The sequence below is a fragment of the Piliocolobus tephrosceles genome, chromosome 14 (genome assembly GCF_002776525.5).
Source record: "Piliocolobus tephrosceles isolate RC106 chromosome 14, ASM277652v3, whole genome shotgun sequence".
NCBI lineage: Eukaryota > Metazoa > Chordata > Mammalia > Primates > Cercopithecidae > Piliocolobus > Piliocolobus tephrosceles.
Genome location: NC_045447.1, coordinates 18,384,624 through 18,404,470, shown reverse-complemented (window position 1 = coordinate 18,404,470; position 19,847 = coordinate 18,384,624). Strand labels below are relative to the sequence as shown.

The 19,847-nt window shown below is 41.3% G+C and overlaps 1 protein-coding gene across 3 annotated transcripts in view; it reads right to left on the bottom strand.

The window, feature by feature from the left end:
• CDK5RAP2 (CDK5 regulatory subunit associated protein 2) overlaps positions 1 to 19,847 on the bottom strand; it is a 205,825-nt gene that overhangs the window by 133,753 nt on the left and 52,225 nt on the right. For all 3 annotated transcript variants that reach the window (XM_023223670.1, XM_023223672.1, XM_023223671.1), the window contains exons 11-12: positions 17,705 to 17,797; positions 11,470 to 11,688 (exon numbers count right to left, since the gene is read on the bottom strand). In XM_023223670.1, the coding sequence (XP_023079438.1) occupies positions 11,470 to 11,688; positions 17,705 to 17,797 (312 nt within the window). The remainder of the gene's footprint in view (positions 1 to 11,469; positions 11,689 to 17,704; positions 17,798 to 19,847) is intronic.

Sequence of the window (19,847 nt, the reverse complement as noted above, 5' to 3'; positions counted from 1 at the left end):
AGTGAACAATGAGATCACTTGGACTCGGGAAGGGGAACATCACACACTGGGGCCTATCATGCGGAGGGGGAAGCAGGGAGGGAGGAGCGGGGAGGGATTGCTTTGGGAGTTATACCTGATGTAAATGACGAGTTGATGGGTGCTGACGAGTTGATGGGTGCAGCACACCAATATGGCACAAGTATACATACGTAACAAACCTGCACGTTATGCACACGTACCCTAGAACTTAAAGTATAATAATAATAAAAATAAAAAAATAAAAAATATAAAAAATGTTTTAAAAAATAAAATATCACTGCTTGTTGACAATGCACCTGGTCATCCAAGAGCTCTGATGGAGATGTACAAGAAGATGAATATTGTCTTCATGCCTGCTAACACAACATGCATTCTGTAACCCACAGATCAAGGAGTAATTTTAACTTTTCAAGTCTTTAAGAAATACATCTGTAAAGAGTGATTCCTCTGACGGATCTGGGCAAAGTAAACTGAAAAGCTTCTGGAAAGGATTCATTATTCCAAATGCCCTTAAGAACATTTGTGATTCATAAGAAGGGTCAAAATAACAACATTACAGGAGTTTGGAAGAATCTGATTCCAACCCTCATGGATGACTTTGAGGGATTCAAGACTTCACTTCACTGCTAATGTGGTGAAAATAGGAAGAGAACTAGAAGTGGAGTCTGAAGATGTGACTGAATTGCTGCTATCTCATGATAAAGCTTGAACAAATACGGAATTACTTCTTATGAATGGGCAAAGAAAGTAGTTTGTTGAGGTGGAATCTTCTCCATCTCAAGATGCTGTGAACATTGTTGAAATGACAACAAAAGACTTAGAATATTATGTAAACTTGGTTGATAAAGCAGTAGCAGGGTTTGAGAGGACTGACTCCAGTTTGAAAGAATTTCTATTGTGGGTAAAATGCTACAAACACCATCACATGCTATAGAGAAATATTTTGTGAAAGGAAGACTTAATCAAGGTGGCAAACTTCATTCTTGCAGCAACCACCACCCTGATCAGTCAGCAGCCATTAACACTGAGGCAAGCCCTTCCACCAACAAAGACTACAACTAGCTAAAAGTTCTGACAATCATTAGTATTTTTCGCAGTATTTTTAATTCAGGTATGTATGTTGTTATTTTAGACATAATGCTGTTGTACACATAATAGGCCACAGTATAGTATTAACATAACTTTTATATTCACTGGTAAACAAAAAATTCATATGACTTACTTTATTCCAATCTCTAATATCTCCTGAGGGATGTCTGTATTTTAATTATACCCATTTTACCAATCAGAAAACTGAAGTTCAGAGACTTCAAGCAACTTAACCCAAGTAACATAGGTAAAAAGTAGTGGAAGCAGGATTTGAAACCAGGTCTACCTATATTCTTTTTACTATGCCAGTGGTTTTACAAGCCAAACCCAAAAAGCTCTAGGATTAGGAATACCCAAACATGACTGGATATCAGTATCCTCTAACTACATGTTCTTGGGCCTTCCTCTAGAAATTGACTCAGTAGCTTAGGGAAGAACACAGAAAATTATATTTGATTTCAATACAAAAAGCCACCATCCTAAGGAATCTGCAAAGCCCCCCTGGGTGCATCTGTTTTATTTGCTTCTGAACAAAGGGTTTATACAGGGGAAAAAAAAAAAAAAAAAGAGCCCTATCCTATATCAGACTACCGCCTTAATTTAAAGTTAGTGCTGCCACAGCAAGACCTGTATGATGATGTCAACTAATGGCCTCAATTTCTATACTAATGGGCAATTTTCCCTTAAGATTCACAGGTGCACTCCAGACCAGCAATGGACTGAGAGCTGCCTCTGCATGGCAGGGCTCTCTTTGAGCAGACTGGCTGATTTAAAAAAAAAAAAAAAAAAAAATGTAACTGCATTGTTTGAAAAATAACAGGTCCTAAAATCTTAGAATCACATTAGAAATGAAAGGCCAAGCCCTCACACTTCCTCCTCCAGCCTGCTAGTTTTGTTTTATCTCTGGCCAGATGGAGAATGAGAAGGTTCTCATCCATCAAATTTCCACCTTATCAGGTTTCACTGCGAGAAAGCTTATCAAAGTGCTCAGTGGTTACCTGTAAATATACAAAGGAAATTTCTCCACAGTCTTAATGAGGAAGAGGTACTCTGTGATGTAAGGAGAATTTCCAGAATTAGTAGGTGAGAGTGGTGTTCAAGCCACATTTTGTGGAGCCTCATTGCTCCTGGGGGCTGTGGTGGAAACAGATGATGCAGGGAGGTGGGTGCCAGGCCTCCTACCTCACTTCACCCTGAGCAGCTCCACTTTTGTGTTTTCTCTCCATAACAGTTCATTCAAACAAACAATTCATATGCTGGAGGAAAAAAAAACTTGGAGGCCACCACAATGCAACAGTCCTTGGCATAAAGAACTAACAAACATGTGCCTCACCTAACAGTATGGTACTAGCTGTGATGACTGCACAAGTTCTGAGCAAAGGGCTTGATGCAGCTTTCACCAGTTGCCCCCTCCTCCAGCCCCACTCACTGTTCCCCATGAGCCAGGCTCATTCATGGACCCCAAACCTTGACACAGGCCTTCCTGCTACTAGGAATGCATTCCCACCTCCCATTCCCCCAGGCAAACAGCTACCTATCCTTCAAGTCTCAGCTCAAATCCACTTCCTCTGTGAAGCCTTCCCTCCCTTCTTTTCTAGCCTCTTAGCACAGTTCCATTCTCTGCGCTTACAAAGCATTCAGTCCATCCCACTATTAGGACTTATCATGCTATATTTTAATTAGCTCTTTGTATGTCTATGCTATTTCTTCACTAGATTCCTTCAGAAACTGTGTATGCTTTGATTTAGTCCTGTACTACTAGGGACCAGGACAGAGCCTGGCACAGAAATGATAAAATGAGAAGGTGACATAAGGGAAAGTCTCCCTGTTTGTGCCCCATGGAGATTACGGCAATTCCATATGAAAACTGTTGGGGACAGCCTTTTAAAGCAGCTTTAACAGCAGCCCCAGGTGCGAGCCACTGAGAATCTCCGGAGTTTCTCAATAGAAGAGTGCTCCGACCCTTCCTAGAGGGATCAATCAGCTGGAAAGGAACAGACAAGCACTTTCTTCAGAGGAGAGGTTACTGTTGATCAAGGAAGAAATTTATAGCTTTGGTGACTTGGCTGGTAAAAGGGAAGACAACATTTATTAATCAACAGCATCTGATAGATTCCAGCAGGTGATGATTTGTCATTCAAAGTCCTGAGCCAGTACCTGCCACACAATTAAAAGCAGGAAAACAGGACAGAAAAGAAGGAATCACATATACTGAGCATCAACTTCTCTGTGCCAGGAACCATGGTAGGCATTTTCTCACACATTTCATTTTACTATTCACTTGTTTAATCCTAAAATACATATAATCAACCCCATTTTAGGGGAGTGAACATAAGTTTAGCAAGTTTAAGCTGTTGGCTTAGAAGTTAAGCACTTGTAAGTGAAGCTGAGATTGCAACCCGAGTTGAGAACTATTTTCCGCTATTCCAAAGATGGCCACTGAAATTGCTATGTTGCTAGGGCCCGAGGCCAAGGCATCATCATCAAAATAGCTACCAATTATTGCTCATTTATGATGTGTCAAGTATTATGCTAAGCGTCACTCCCTCTCTCAGATAAACCTAACAACTAACCGTTATTATTCTGATAAGAAATGGGCATACCATGGTTCAAAGAGGCAAATTTGCTGGTTCACAGTTCAACAACTAGTAAGTAATGGAGCCAGGACTCCAAACCAGTTTGACTCCAGTGTTTCTGCTTTCAGCCTCTCTCATAAGAAACTGGAATTTGCAAAGATAGTACTTCTTCCAACATAGGTCATTTAAACTGCACATTATTCTATAAAGATACCAACTCAAAATCTTCACACCTAATTCATGTATACACACACACACACATACACACACACACACACACACATAATATATATATATATATTTAGGGCAAGAGGAGAGCTTTGGCCCTTAGTAAAAAATATACTATCTCAGGTCTGTGGTCTTAGCCCTAACCAACCAGCCTGTAGAGACACTGTCTCCAAATGCCATGTTTTGATTCTGATTTACCAAAAGATGTTCTAAATGCTGTCACAATCTCATTTGGAGATATCCATCAATGAGTACACGTGAGAACTGGGAGGTTCAGGCTGAACTACCCTGAAATTAAACCCACTCCTGTCAAAGCACATGGGATTAGCCAGCTGGGTGACAGGTACAACTTTAATTAGATTTTTGGGCTTTAGCCAACAAATGCATCCCCACAGAGCTAAGTGCCCAGGTACTGAAGCACACACTTGTCAGGGTAGCAGATGACAGGTCTCATAACAGATGAAAGCATTCTGAAACAGTCTGGGGAATACAACTAAGCCAAAGTCTGATATATGTTGCTTATAAAGGAGAACAAAAAAACCTTAGCTTGCTTCTCTCCCGCACCCACCACTAAGTACCTGAACCAGAGAGAGTGCACCTAAAATAAAGATTTCTCTCCCCCATCACCAAACACACACATTCAGGCACGTGTGCACACACACACACTAAAAGGAAAGCCCAGGTCTCTGGCTCTGACAATGTATCAAATGAAGGCAAAGATGTGAGGATCCAAGCAGCATCCCTGTTACTAACCTCAAGAGTAGGCCACTTTAAACATCACAGCTGGGGCATAGACTTGGGAACAATGGGTTTTTTGTTTGTTTTTGCAAAGGTCTCCTGAATTTCCTTGAAGGGATACGGGCCCCTTTGGCAGCAAGGAGGTATACTACAATACAGGGGATCTATCTGTGATCCTCACTTTTTGACCTTCTTCATTGTAAATAAGATGCCCAAAGTAAAAACCAAAGCTTGTATTCACCAGAGCCTAACAATATCATTACAGGTACTCTATAAATTTGTGTTGAATAAACAAAAAAACTGCAAATTACAACACACGCTGAGTCAACTGGCACTAGGTCACTGCAATCACAGGCAATTAAAACAAACAAACATGGAGAACTGACTCTCGGGGCTCAACTTCTCAGTGTTCATGCACAACCAGACACAGTGAATTCATAAGCCTCTGAACCAAGCTGAATTTTCAGTAAAAAATTGCCTCCCTACAAAATGCTAAAGAACAGGCACAATGAGACTGGCAATAAATGTTGTTGGCATGAGCAAAGGATGGTTTGATCACATCCAAGAGTAATGATTGGCTTACCATGAAAATTCAAGGAATGCTACAAAAACCAGGACTGCTTGCTCTGGATCCTATATATAGGCTTTAGGTCAGGGCTCATCTGTAAAACAGAGCTGCAGCATTTCCAACTGATTTTGTAGTTCTTGTCCAGAAAAAGAGAATAATGGGAAACAGCCAGATATAGTCCCAGAAAACCTACTTACAAGCTTACTTACTTGGATAACATTAATCTGGCCCCATGCAGAATAGCTTTTGTTGAATGGGGTATTGTTGAAGACACTATAAACTGCTCAAAGTACTCTTTATAATAGCCCACCAGAGGCAATTCTTTCCTTGGGCCTCAGTGTCAGCAAAAGCCGTCCTTTCACTTGACATGTTCCTCTTACAGACACTGGAGACCTTGTAACTGGTTTTCTCTTTTTGCTTTCCCTGCCAGGAACTACCAGTTGAATTATAAGTCCCCCTCTTTAGCACTGTGAAGGATATCACAACATGTACTTTTTTTTTTTTTTTTCCTGAGACAGAGTCTCCCTCTGTCACCCAGGCTGGAGTGCAGTGGCACGATCTTGGCCCACTGAAACCTCTGCCTCCCAGGTTCAAGCGATTCTCCTGCCTCAGCCTCCCAAATAGCTGGGACTACCCAAGTAGCTGGGTGCCACCACACCCAGCTAATTTTTGTATTTTTAGTAGAGATGGGGTTTCACCATGTTGACCAGGCTGGTCTTGAACTCCTCAACTCAGGTGATCCACCCACCTCGGCCTCCCAAAGTGCTGGGGTTACAGGCATGAGCCACCGTGCCCAGCCACAATGTGCATTTTTATATACTCACTCTGGGTCAGGCGCAGTGGCTCACACCTATAATCCTAACACTTTGGGAGGCTGAGGTAGAAGGATTGCCTGAGGCCAGGAATTCAAGACCAGTCTGGGCAACAGAGCAAAACCCTTTCTCTACAAAAATTTAACAAATTAGCCAGGTGTGGTAGTGCATGTCTATAGTGCTAGCTCCTCGAGGCTGAGACAGGAGGATTACTTGAGCCTGAAGGTTTAGGCTGCAGTGAGCTAGGATCATGCCACTACAGTGAGCTAGGATCATGCCTGAGTGACAGAGTAAGACCCTGTCTCAAATGAATTAATTAAAACACTCACTCTGGTTCCATTTTGCCAGTCACTCTTATTTTTCCTTGACCCTAAAGCCTTTATTTTTAATTTCATTTAATCTTATGACTTTCTATAAACCTCTGCAAGTATTTTTGAAACATAAAAGGAACAAATTACAATGTTTACAGCTTCAATTAGCCAGAATACTTCAAGTTGGGTGTTCTTGAGAATGTATTATTCTGGTCTGTTGAAAAGCTGAAAATATACCAATCTTCCTTTCTGCCAAAAGCACAGTATTCTCAACATAATTACTGATGGTTTGGCATAGCAACAGTGTACTATCTTAGCAAAGTCCTGAAATTAGATAGAGTCCATAGACCTGAATCCATGTCACATACATATCACCATCTATGTAACGATGACCGAGCAATGCAAATTCTGAGGCACAGATTAATCTGTAAAATGGGAAAAACATTTTCTACGCCCAAACCCAAGGCTGGGAGCATCACGTGGGCACACAGGCAATCTTCATAAACTGTAAAGTACAATCTACACCGGAGGATCATACCTGCTTTATTTCTACCACTCTGAATAGCAACCAAAGAGACAATGAGGGTTGAGCTGAATGTGAATTCAGAACAAGACCTGTGTTTTGGATGTTGTTCTTACCAATGTTTTCTTTATCCTACCTGTGGGATGCAGCAAAGTTTGCGTAAACATGAAAGGGACCCAAAGGTGAACATCCTAGAGTCCTCGTGGATGAAGCATTGAATATGCACCAAGTCAAGCCCTACAAGCCACAGCTGAGCATCCCCATTACAAAGAAACAGGTTCCTTTTCTTTTCCCCCATAACACTGACCTCTCAGAGCCTGACTTGTGTTAAGGAAAAGCCTTTTCTCATCTTGCTTCCTGGCTTTCCCTCAGCAATCCATCCTCTAGACATCCCTCAGACTAGTCTTTCTAAACTGCAAATCTGATGCTGTCAGTCCTCTGACTGGCATACCCAACCCCTACCCCGCCCGGGGCCCCTTGCCTACACCTCAAATCCAGGTGCCCAGACTCTGCATCCAAGGCTCTCCACAAACCAACATCTCTCAGGTTAATCTCCTCACACATCCCTAAAGGAACCACCCTTCACTGCGGCCCCAAACTCTTCTTCCCCAAAATCACCATACCCTCTCCAACCTCTGAACCTTTGCCTTCTACACAAAACCCTCCTCTCCCTTGCCTATCTATTAGCCTCTAGCTCAAACTTCAGAACCAGTTCAAAAGTTACTTTCCCCAGGAGCCTTCCCTGCTCCTGCAAGCCACTTCCTTTCTCTGTGCTCCTGTGGTAGTTTGTTCATGTCCCTATTATGGTATTTTCTCCTTGTCTAGTAGAGGACTTGGACAAAGTGTTCAATGTTGCTGAATGTATGAATGGATTCCTTTCTTTTGCCAGGACAGAAACATCACAAAAGGTCTAGGTTTTTCTGTTTCAATCCAAAAGCCACAGCTGTAGCAGCTGGTGAGCTCCAGTTAAATAAGGAACCTAGTTACCAGAAACAAGCTGGGAAGTTACGCAAGGCTAGTGTGTTATGCTCCACCTGTGCATTTATCCTAGCGCCATAAGGCAAAGGCACCACCCCACCATGTTTCCTCAGGCTCTGAGTAAGCCAGTACTCCCAAGACCTGGTGTAGAACAGTCATGTGAGATGCACACATCAAATTCTTAGACTATAAAAAAGTTAACTAGAGATACGACTGTGATGCAATATCTATACAAAAAGAAGGAAACCATGGCCAAATCATCTTGTTGGAAACATCTATGTAACTTGAGGTATAAAGGTAGTCACGATGAGATGCCAGGAAGCCTGAGTCACCGGCATATTCACCTGAGGAAAGCGTTTAGAGTATACAGCTACTTTTGGTCTGCCCAGTGCCCTGAAACAAAATACCACTTTCTCTGGGTACCTGCTCATCCCCTTCCAAACATGTGGTTCTAGGGGAGGCTGCCAATGATGTTACACACACACACACACACACACACACACCCTTCTGCCAAGGCACAATGAACATGTGACCCAAATTGGGATTCTCAGTACATCACCCATCTGGCCATCCTGACAAGAAACCAGCCAGGGCAGCAAAGTGTGGGAGTCCTTCTTCTTCTTCCGCAATAAATTGGGAAGATGTGATCCCAACATGGCTGGCAATGAGTCCAACCTCTTGGAACTGGAGTATGGATACAAAAAAAGAAGCCAGCTCTCAGAGAGTGAGTCTGGTCTTGGCAGTTTTCCAGTGCCCCTGTCCTTCCAGCAGTTTAGTTACACAAGGCAATCAAGTTCCCTTTCTGCCAAACTTAGTTCAAGCTAGGTTTCTATCACTCACAAGAAAGTCCTACCCACAGTATACTCACCCCAATCCCTGCCCTATTGCCATCACAGTCCCCTTCCATTCCTTGCCAAATACCTCCATATGAAGAAATACACATGTTATGCATTAATACATCTTTTTATCCACAGCAGCCCAAAATTCTTCTAGAAGCACCAGAGTGTACATGAATAAGTAAATTATGAAACCAACAAATAATGTCTAATAACAGAGGTATGCCTAAGGAAATTACAGTATATACGCTTGATGTTATACAGCCATCTCAAATGATTACAAAGACTAAGTTATGATATAAAAAACTATATATTATATATTATCTATGAGAGAGAGAGAGAGAGAGAGTGTGTGTGTGTATCATCCCCTCATCCTCGGCCTTCCAAATTTTACCACACAAACATTATAATAGCAGTAGGGGACAGGGGATAATTGTTTTAAACTAAAAAAATTGTCATCTAATAGTGAAGGATATAAGAATTGATTATGAAACATGCAGCTGTATAAATGGACCCTCTGGCCAGCCTTTTCTTTACCTTATCTACATAAAGTCACACTACTCAAATCTGACCCCTCTCATTCTCAAGTGTCAGCCCCTCCTAGAAGATTTCCTTGACTACCACTTTACACAGGATCTTTTGCACTGAGGTACAGGTTATATTAATTAGCTGTGGATTTTAAATTGTTTTGCATTTTGTCTTGTATAGCATTTTCACCTCCCTTAGAAAAATAAAACTTTCAGGAGTTAAGTATTGTAATTCCATCAGTGTCTAAACCAGATACATTTTGTGTTCAATAACACTGAATAAATATGAGAAACAGGTCTTTTAATAACAAGCAATATACTACTGCACTCTAACATTGCTGGTGGCAGCATAAAATGGGCCAGCCTTTTGGACAAACAATTTGGCAACATGATTAACCAACCAGTATAAAATATTGGCCGGGTGCAGTGTCTCACACCTGTAATCCCAGCACTTTCAGAGGCCAAGATGCAAAGATCACTGGAGACCAGGAATTTGAGACCACCCTGGGCAACACAGCCAGACCCTGTCTCCACAAAAAACAAAAATTAAATTAGCTGGGCATGGTGGCATTCACCAGAAGTCCCAGCTACACAGGAGGGTGAGGCAGTAGGATCCCTTGAGCCCAGGAGTTTGAGGCTGCAGTGAGTTATGAGCATGCCACCGCACTCCAGTCTAGGCAACAGTGTGAAACTCTGTCTCGAAAAATATGTATTTACATACATACATATAGGCACTATCTGACCCAGTAATCTCACTCCTCAGGATCTATCCTAGGGATTTCAAGAGAAAATACCCTTATGTCAAAAGACGTTCATTGTGGCATTATTTAAATAGCCAAAATGTCCAACAAAGGAGATTATTAAGTAAATCATGTGAAATCTATTCAGTGAAAGAGTATGCATCAGCATTCAACATGATCGTTCTGGAGCCTACACCATGAGATGGTGCCTATGATAGACTAAGTGATCAAAGACAGAATGGTATTTAGAATCTGATTAGACCAGGAGCCCAGGTGCACCAGGACTGAACAGCAGTACAGAAAATCAGAGTTACTTTGCTAGGGTAGTGGAATTATAGCTACCATTTTCTAATTTTTCTAGATTTCCTTTATGGACCCATTAATGTTTGTTAAAATTTTATTAAAATATACAAACATCTGCATTTCAATTCTTTCTTCAGTGTTAACATTGGGATTTCAACCTCTGGATCCTGGTGTCCCCATCAGCAGCAGGCACCATAGAGCTAACCACTGGTATTCTTTTGAGTCCTCTACTCTAATGACTGCCTGGCCCAGGATCTCAGGCAGACAATTCAATTAACTTGCATGGCAATGATCACTCAGACCCAGACCCCAATCTTACCTGATTGCACCAAGGCTATGTTCTGAGGAGGGATTAAATTAAAAGACACAGAATATTTAAGTTTAAGCATAATTGAAATTTAATAAGCTTACCAAATTCAGAGAGGATTTTTAAATGCTAATACCCAATGCTAAATAGAGTACAGTCATAAAAAAGATCACCTAGAGAAACCTGGTATCATCTTTCTGTAGAACAATTTGAATTTATCTATACAACAGTCCTTAAAAAATTCATACTCTTTGGCCCAGTTATTATACCTCTATCAGGAATAATTGGTGAGGTGGGCATGGTGGCATGTGCCTATAATCCCAGCTACTCAGGAAACTGAGGTGGGAGAATCACTTTAGCCCAGGAGTTCAGGAACAGCCCAGGAAACAGAGTGAGACCCTATCTCAAAAAAAACAACAAAGGAAGAATCAGCAGATAAATATTTATGTACAAGGATGTTTGCTGCAGAAGTCATAAGGCAAAAAAAAAAAAAAAAAAAGTAAAATAATCTAAATGCCGTTCAAGAAAGAACTAGTTAAATAAATTGTAATACATCCAAGTGATGAAATATTATGCTGGCACAAAAAAATTGTTTTTGAAGAACATTCATTACATGGCAACAAACCAGACAGAGAACATTAAACTTAAAAAAGCACGATACAAAACTGTATTTTCAACTTGATAACGCTCTGTGTGTGTGTGTGTGTGTGTGTGAGAGAGAGAGAGAGAGAAAGAGAATAAAAGGACTGAAATACCAAATAGATCAAATGAAGCTGGTCATTTCTAGGTAGTGCGATAATAAGTGAAGTATTTTCTTTAGTCTTCTGTACTGAACATCACCCCACAACCAGACACAGCCACATAGCCCCAAAAGCACTGTCCACTGTGTCAGAAGGGCAGGGCGGTACTCACACGGATGGTGCAATCTCCTCTGCTCTTCTCTCGATGGGCTTCCTCCAGGTCCTTCTCCAGTCTCTCCCTCTCCTGCTGCAAGTCACTCAGCTCCTGGGTGATCTTCTTAATGCTTCTACGCAGTCTGTGGTTCTCTGCACTCTTGGTGAGGTTTTGTGAGCGCAGCTCAGCCAAAAGGGCTTCCTTTCCTGATAGAGCAGCTTCATAGTCTTCAGACCCCTAGAAGAGAAGGTAGAGAGGAAAGATGAGCTAATTTTCATACCTCATGAAACAAATCAAGAAACCTGGGCTCTTAAGAAAAGAAAAACATTAACATAGACAACATTCAGAAACCAAAGCAACAAGATAATATTTCTTATGATGTGGATGTTAAGGAAGAAAAGTCTACCGTCGTATGAAAGAAGTATTTTCTTAAAGGACCAGGAAAAAAAGCGCAAATTTTCAGCCGGGCGCCATGGTTCACACCTGTAATCCCACCACTTTGGGAGGCCGGGGCAGGTGGATCATGAGGTAAAGAGTTCAAGACCAGCCTGGCCAACATGGTGAAACCCCGTCTCTACTGAAAACACAAAAATTAGCCAAGCATGATGGTGGTGCCTGTAGTCCCAGCTACTTGTGAAGGTTAAGGCAGAGAATTGCATGAACCCGGGAGGTGGAAGTTGTGGTGAGCCGAGATCATGCCACTGCACTCCAGTCTGGGTGACAGCGAGACTCCGTCTCAAAAAAGAAAGAAAGAAAGAAAAGCACAGATTTTCACAGTGACTGTCTTTAGTTGCGTGGGACTATAATTTTTTTTCTTCATAACTCTGTATTTTCAAATGTTTTAAGGTAAGTGAGCATGTTACTTTAATAATGGTTTAAGAAACAATTTAAGTCATTTTTAAATGGTAGAAAATGAAGACCTTCATTTGAAAATGTGAAAGTTGTCAGAATCAAAATGGAGTCACTTGTGTTTAAAAAAATAAAAAATCAAATAAAAATTTAAAAAAACCTTGAGAAATAGATTTGGGTATATGAAAACAGATTACTCAGGCATAAATGCCTCAGAACAAAAACTACCACAAAAGACTCTGTAAAAACCACAACCTTGCACAAGGGCCACTGCAATCCTACACAAAAAAATATTTCTGCAAGGACATCTGCCCAGCAACTGCCTATCCAACCTAGGACTGGTGTCATCCTTGTTATTGATCCTTGTAGCTAAGGATAAGTATCTCAATACAATCATGTAATTGTCATTTTTCTTTAAAAATTGTTGTCTTCCTTAACCTCCCTGAACATGCACATAGCTATGGTACATGTATTCCCACTGCCATGTCCTATTCCTGAATAAGTGTCATTTTCTCTTCGAGAGATTCTCTCTGTTATTTAGGTTGACAAAAAGCAGAGATAAACCTAAGCACTTACAATGTTCATCCACATCAGAATGGCTCAAACCCAGATTCATTTGGAGAAAAAAAAAAAGTGGTCAGCATGCTAGTTCAATGGCCAGCCTGAGAGACTGGCTGCAATTTCAGCAAAGTCCATGGTCAAAACAAGTCAAGAATATGTGGTATTTCATTAATACACAGCTAAAGAAAATACATATGATTAACAAACATATGCACATCTGTGAAATGGGAAGTAATGGCCTCTTTTTTTTTTTTATTATTATTTTTTCCTTTTTTTTTTTCTGAAAGCTGGTTTACCAGCATTCCACTAAATATAGCATATATACAGAAAGGTACACAAATCATCCGTGTACAGCTAAACAAATGTTCACAAACTGAATACACTCATATCAAGAAACACATCCTTGGCCAGGCACAATGGCTCACTGCCTGTAATCCCAACACTTTGGGAGGAATGGTCTCTATTTTCTTCTTGTGAAGACTAAACATGATACACAGTCTGGGTGCTGTGGCTCACGCCTGTAATCCTAGCACTTTGGGAGGCTGAAGCAGGTAGATCACCTGAAGTCAGGAGTTCGAGACCAGGCTGACTAATATGGTGAAACCCCCATATCTACTAAAAATACAAAAACTGGGGGAAGGGGGAGGGATTGCATTGGGAGTTATACCTGATGTAAATGATGAGTTGATGGGTGCTGACAAGTTGATGGGTGCAGCACACAAACATGGCACAAGTGTACATATGTAACAAACCTGCACGTTATGCACAAGTACCCTAGAACTTAAAGTATAATAAAAATAAATTAATTAATTAATTTTTTAAAAAAATACAAAAATTATCCAGGCATGGTGGCATGCGCCTGTAGTCCCAGCTACTCGGGAGCCTGAGACAGGAGAATTGCTTGAACCCAGAAGGCAGAGGTTGCAGTAAGCCAAGACTGCACCACTGCACTCCAGTCTGGGTGACAGAGCAAGATTCCGTCTGAAAAAAATATATATATATAAAAAATATATATCATATATCAGATATATATAATATGAGATCTATCATATATCACATATATGAGATATATCACAATACATCTCATTTGAGGTATATCATATGTATCATGTGATGTATCTTATATGAGATGTCTCATGATATATATCTCACATATCATATATCTCATGATATATATCTCATATAGCATATGATACATAAATTGCCATTTCAGTAGGTACAACATAAATAAATCTAGCTCTGCTTTTCCTTTACCTACTCCACTATCTTTCATTCCCAATCAAAAAATAATAGAGAGGTTCCACAAACCAAAAGCTATATATAATAACACTATTAACCAAGAATTTGCAAAACAGACCAAAGTACTCTGTTTTTGTCCAAATACCACCTAATTTAAGGGTGAGTTAACAACATTTACTGTGCCCAGGTACACTTTCTTATTTAAATCTTTAAACCTTGGGTGATTATCTAGATTTTACAACACACAAACAGGCTGGAAGAGCTCAAATGTCTTGCCCAAGGTTAGAGTTAGTGATATGGTTTGGCTGTGTCTCCACCCCAACCTCATCCTGAATTGTAGCTCCCATAATCCCCACGTCATGGGAGGGACCTGGTGGGAGGTAACTGAATCATGGGGGCAGGTTTTTTCCATGCTATTCTCATGATAGTGAATAAGTCTCACAAGTTCTGATGGTTTTATAAAGGGCAGTTCCCCTGCACATGCTCTCTTGCCTGTGCCATGTAACATGTGTCTTTGCTCCTCCTTCGCCTTCCGCCATGACTGTGAGGCTCCTCAGCTATATAGAACTGTGAGTCCATTAAACCTCTTTTTCTTTGTAAATTCCCAGTCTCGGGTATGTCTTTATTAGCAGCATGAGAATGTACTAATACAGAGACTGTACTACTACTACTGCTTGCTCTCTGCAAGAGCAGAGTCAAGGTTCAAATCCATGTCCCACTCCACATTCTTCCCAGTAAAAATGTTACCTCCATATAATGGACTATATTCAGTTGTTTAAAAAGATTGAGTAGCACAAAGCTAAACATGTACACACCCCCACACATAAACAAATGAATGCATGTCAACTGCTAAAAATCTGAATAAGGTCAAAGGACTGCACTAATGTCAATGTCCTGATATTACATCACAATTATGCAAGATGTTACCTTTGGGAGAACTGGGTAGAGAGTACAAAGAATGTACATGTAAATCTACAATTATCTCAAGATAAAAATTAAAGAAGAAAAGACTTGGTAGGCCTATATAAACTGCCATGGCAAGAATGTTAAATTTTAAAAAATGGTCATGGAACAAAATACGTATTATGATCCTATTTAATTTTTTAAAGTGTATATGTATATATGTACAAATATGCATTAGAGTGGAGGCACAGAGTCAAGGCAAGAGGTGAGTTTACTGATGATTTCTATCAACTTCTCACTACTACTTTAAGTATTTTATAAATTTCCTACAATGTGCATTTTTACTTTAATAGCTGGAAGGATACCGTTTCCAATTTGAAAGTTTTTTTTTAAATGAGTGTGGAGGTAGCAGCAGCCAGCCCACACTATTACCTTCACAGTGATACCAGTGACTAGAATTCACACCTCTGTACTTCTGAACTTTGGCAATCACTTCAAGAGTTTAAATATCACCTGCTGTTGCTTCAGTGTCAGGCTTGATGCCAACCCTGTGAACGCTGGCTATTTAACTCATGCTGCAATTGGCTCAAATCACATGATATCCCAAAAAGATCCCAATACATGGGGGAAAAAATGCATTTACATGTATCTGTACACCATTCAAACTACGTATGCCTCACAATGAGATAGCCAACATAGGTGTATTGTGTGCATTTACTCACACACAATCAGAGGAGTGGAAAGAACATAGGCTTTGAAGACAGACTTGAGTTCAAGTCCTGCAAAAACTCGCTGGTTTGTAAATCTGCTACCTCCTTGGGCAAAGATTAAATGAGGGTTCTCTGAAGAGCCAACCTGACATGTATAACCTGAGGAGTTACAACAGCTCCCGATCTCTGTGTGCTGCAAGATAAGAAACCCAACCAACACTGTACATTGTAAGACCTCAAAACTCATTCTTAAAGTCTTTTGACTAAGACTGGGGTTATTAAGTTAAATGTATGTAATAAATCTGGGTAACATTTAAATTTATAAGATTCCTTTCTTTCCTTTAAGGCCCGTCATAACCAGTAAAATATCACAATGTTTATACCGCTCTCTCTAGCTATCAGCAGCCAACAGATCTTTTCCCAAGCAATGGGAAACATAATTTCCCTAAGAATTCAGCTTCTGAAGCTTGTTATTTTCTAGGCAAGGAAAAAGAGAAACAGTCTAAAGTGTAATCTTAGCTCCATTTCATCAACCACTGTCAAAATGGTGGGCGAAGGCAAGTCTGAGATTCCAAAAGCGAAGATTTGTCTATGTTCCTAGCGTACCATGATTTAAGCCAAATTACTTCAATTATTCTTACTGTGAATCAAAGCTCTGCAAAAGATAAGGCATGGGATATGAATTTTGGGAATCAGTCTTAAATCAGATTTAACTTCTAACTTCTACGTTACAACCAAAAGCAACATCAGTGCAAGGGGTGGGAGGAGGAAGCTTTAGGCAGTATGGACTTACTTTGATGATGAAATTTATTGATTTATTAAGTTATTAGTGATAGGTATAAGCTGTGTAGGAAAACTAGAAACATGAGAAGAAACATGTTACAATAATTTAAAACATGAAATTAAAATTAGGAAGAAAGAGGGGCTGACCAGCAGGAGTCCTTGTAGTACAACACTGTGGGGACAGCGGGAGGAGAGAAAAGGCAGGTCAAAAACATCAAGGTCTGGAAAAAAGCAGCTGGGACCAAAGCAGCCAGGTAAGGGAGATATAGGATGACAGTAAAAGCACAGTCTTTGGAGTCAGATTGGCTCTGGAGTCAAATCCTAGCTCTCTTATTTACCAGTTGTGGGACCCTGAGCAAGTTACTAGAAACTAACTTGGATTTCCTCAGCAGTTTAAAAAAAAAAAAAAAAAAAGGATATTAATCGTACTTACTGCATAGAACTGCTGTGCAAATAACTGAGATAATCTATGGAGCGCACTTAGCAGGCCTTGGCACATAGTATGTGTTCAAGAAATGTCTCTTGCTATTATTAGCAATTACTACACTAAAATCTTGGCTCTGCCACTTGCTAACTGTGACAGTGAATAGCTGCACACCCTCCTGAGTCTCAAAACCTCACAAATACGGCCGGGCGCAGTGGTTAACTCCTGTAATTCCAGCACTTTGGAAGGCCAAGGCAGGCGGATCACTTGAGGTTAGGAGTTCACTACCAGCCTGGCTAACATGGTGAAACCCCGGCTGGAGTAAAAATACAAAAATTAGCCACGCATGGTGGTGGGCTGTAATGCCAGCTACTCAGGATGCTGATGCAGGAAAATTGCCTGAACCCAGGAGGCAGAGGTTACAGTGAGCAGAGATTGCGTCACTGCACTCAAGCCTCAGCGGCAGAGCAAGACTCCGTTTTAAAAAAAAAAAAAAAGTACAAACACAAGAGGATGATGATTACCTTCCCCACAGGGTGGTGAAGATTAAATGAGATAATCCACATATCTTGCATTATTACTTAGCACAGAGCACACTTAGCACTCCTAACTGTGGAGGTATTTATCATTACCATATTGAGGAGGGGGCTGGAAAATCTCCCAAATCTGGTAGAGAATTTCCCTTTAATTAGACTGAGCGAATCTAAAGACCACCCACAGTTTTCCTTATTAAAATCATCCAAGTTCTTAAAGAGACAGCCACTTAAGCCAAGTGAACACTTACCTGGAATTCCTGGGTCTGTGCTTTCTGCAGGGCCTCTCTGGCTTTAGCAAAGGCAGCACTGAGCTTTCCAATTTCAGAGTTAAGTTCTTCAACCTGGGGAAATATAACGAATACCAGCCAAGTATCTAACTGGGCTCTCCTCTCTGCACAGCCCACATGCTTTTCCTGCTCAATTGTGTCGTGCTTATAATCAAGGGCTTTGTAATCAGAAAAGATCCGAGTGGGATTTCCAGTTTAGCCATTTACTAGCTGGATAACTTCAGGCAAGGTACTCAACATCTTTGAGACTCCATTTCCTCAAGTGTAAAATGAGGATATCACCACTCACCCAGCTATTGTGTTGTTAGGGTTAAACGAGGTAATGTGCATCGGTGCTAAAATAATACCTTGGTCATACTGTTACTATTATTACTGTCCGTATAAATGACCTGCCCAACAACCTAGCCTGGGTATTCCCCAAATTCCTCATTCTCCAGTGACTCTCTCCTACACCCTGGAGTTGGCCATGAACCACCGTGGCCACACCCTGGACTTGGCCAGCACCCAGAGCAGCTCCGACACCAGTGTCCTGACATACTTGAAGGCTTCTGGTCCCAGTTGGGCCTAGAACTCCCCACAAGTGATACAATGTTGACTACTTTTGTGTGTTTGTTTTTTTTTTTGTTTTTTTTTTTTTTGAGACAGGGTCTTGCTCTGTCACCTAGGCTAGAGTGCAGTGGCCAATCACAGCTCACTGCAGCCTCAACTTCCCGTGCTCAAACAAGCCTCCCACCTCAGCTCCCAAGTAGCTGGGACCACAGGTGAACACCACCAAATCCCGCTACTTTTTTGTAGTTTTATTAGAGACACAGTCTCACCTTATTGCCCAGGCTGGTCTCAAATTCCTGGCCTCAAGTGATCCTCCCACCTCAGCCTCCCAAAGTGTTGGGATAAAAGGCCTAAGCTACCATGCCTTAGCAACACCACCAGTTTCCTGGTCAGATTCCTACTTCTGCAACCATTCCTTCTGTCTCCTTTGTGCATTCCTCTCCCTATCCCTGAAATTCTGATGTCCTCTGCAGTCCTATCACCAATCTTCTTCTTTCCCATTCTATACTCTCCTTAGATAAGTAGGTCAACTCTCAGAATCTCAACTCACACCTGTACACAAGGGATTCCTAGATTGACCTCTTCAGGACTGAGCACTCTCCAAACTTTAGGCATGCACATTATCTGCCTCCTGGACATCTCATCTGGATGGTGTATGGGCTCCTCAAAGTCAGCACTTTCTAAACAGATTCATCACATCTACCACTGTCCCAGATCTTGCTATCAACCTCCATTATCCACACTTTGAGCTGAGTCAATGGCACCACCATACCTCTAGTCATGCAAGCCAGACACCTGAAGTCATCCTTCACTATGCTTCTCTGAAGTCCTACATCTAATCCTCAAATTTTCCCAACCTTATTTCTAATTACTTCGAATCTTATTTCTTAAATAAGCCCCTCCCCGTCCATTCCTACTTGCTGTGCCCACTGCTCTAATTCAGCCTTTCTTGGCTCTTACCGAAGTTACTGGTCTCCCAGCCTCTATTCTCTCCCTCCTGCAATTCACTCTCCAGATAGAGCCAGAGACCTCTCCAAAATGAAAATGTGCTTAAGAGTTTTCAGTGGCCTTCAGTGCCACTCAAGCAGCTCAATATGATTAGTTTCCCCAACCCCCACTGGTTGGCCCCTTGAAAAAGCTTCACCTTCTTCTCTCGCCTCCTTTAAGTTTTACACTTTGTGCTACGACAACTCCAAACTGTCTGTGATGCATATGGGGTCTCTCCTAACTAAACGCCTTGACCAGTGTTCTCCCCCCGTCCACCTTACTTCCCAGCTAACTCCTACTGATCGTTTAAGATGCAGCTCAGGCACCTCCTCCTCTAAGCACTGCTCCACACACCCGACATCCACACACCCGACATCCATACCTAATCTGGATCAGGCCCCCTTCCTTCTGCCTCCCCAGCTCCCTACACTTCCCTCAATCGCAACCCTCATCACTCTTTCTTCCCCAGTAGACTTGCAAGCAGAGCTGGGTTTTCTTCTCTGTGTCTGTTCCTTGCATAGTTACTAGGACACAATAGATTGCCATAGTAAGGACAAGAAAACAGCAC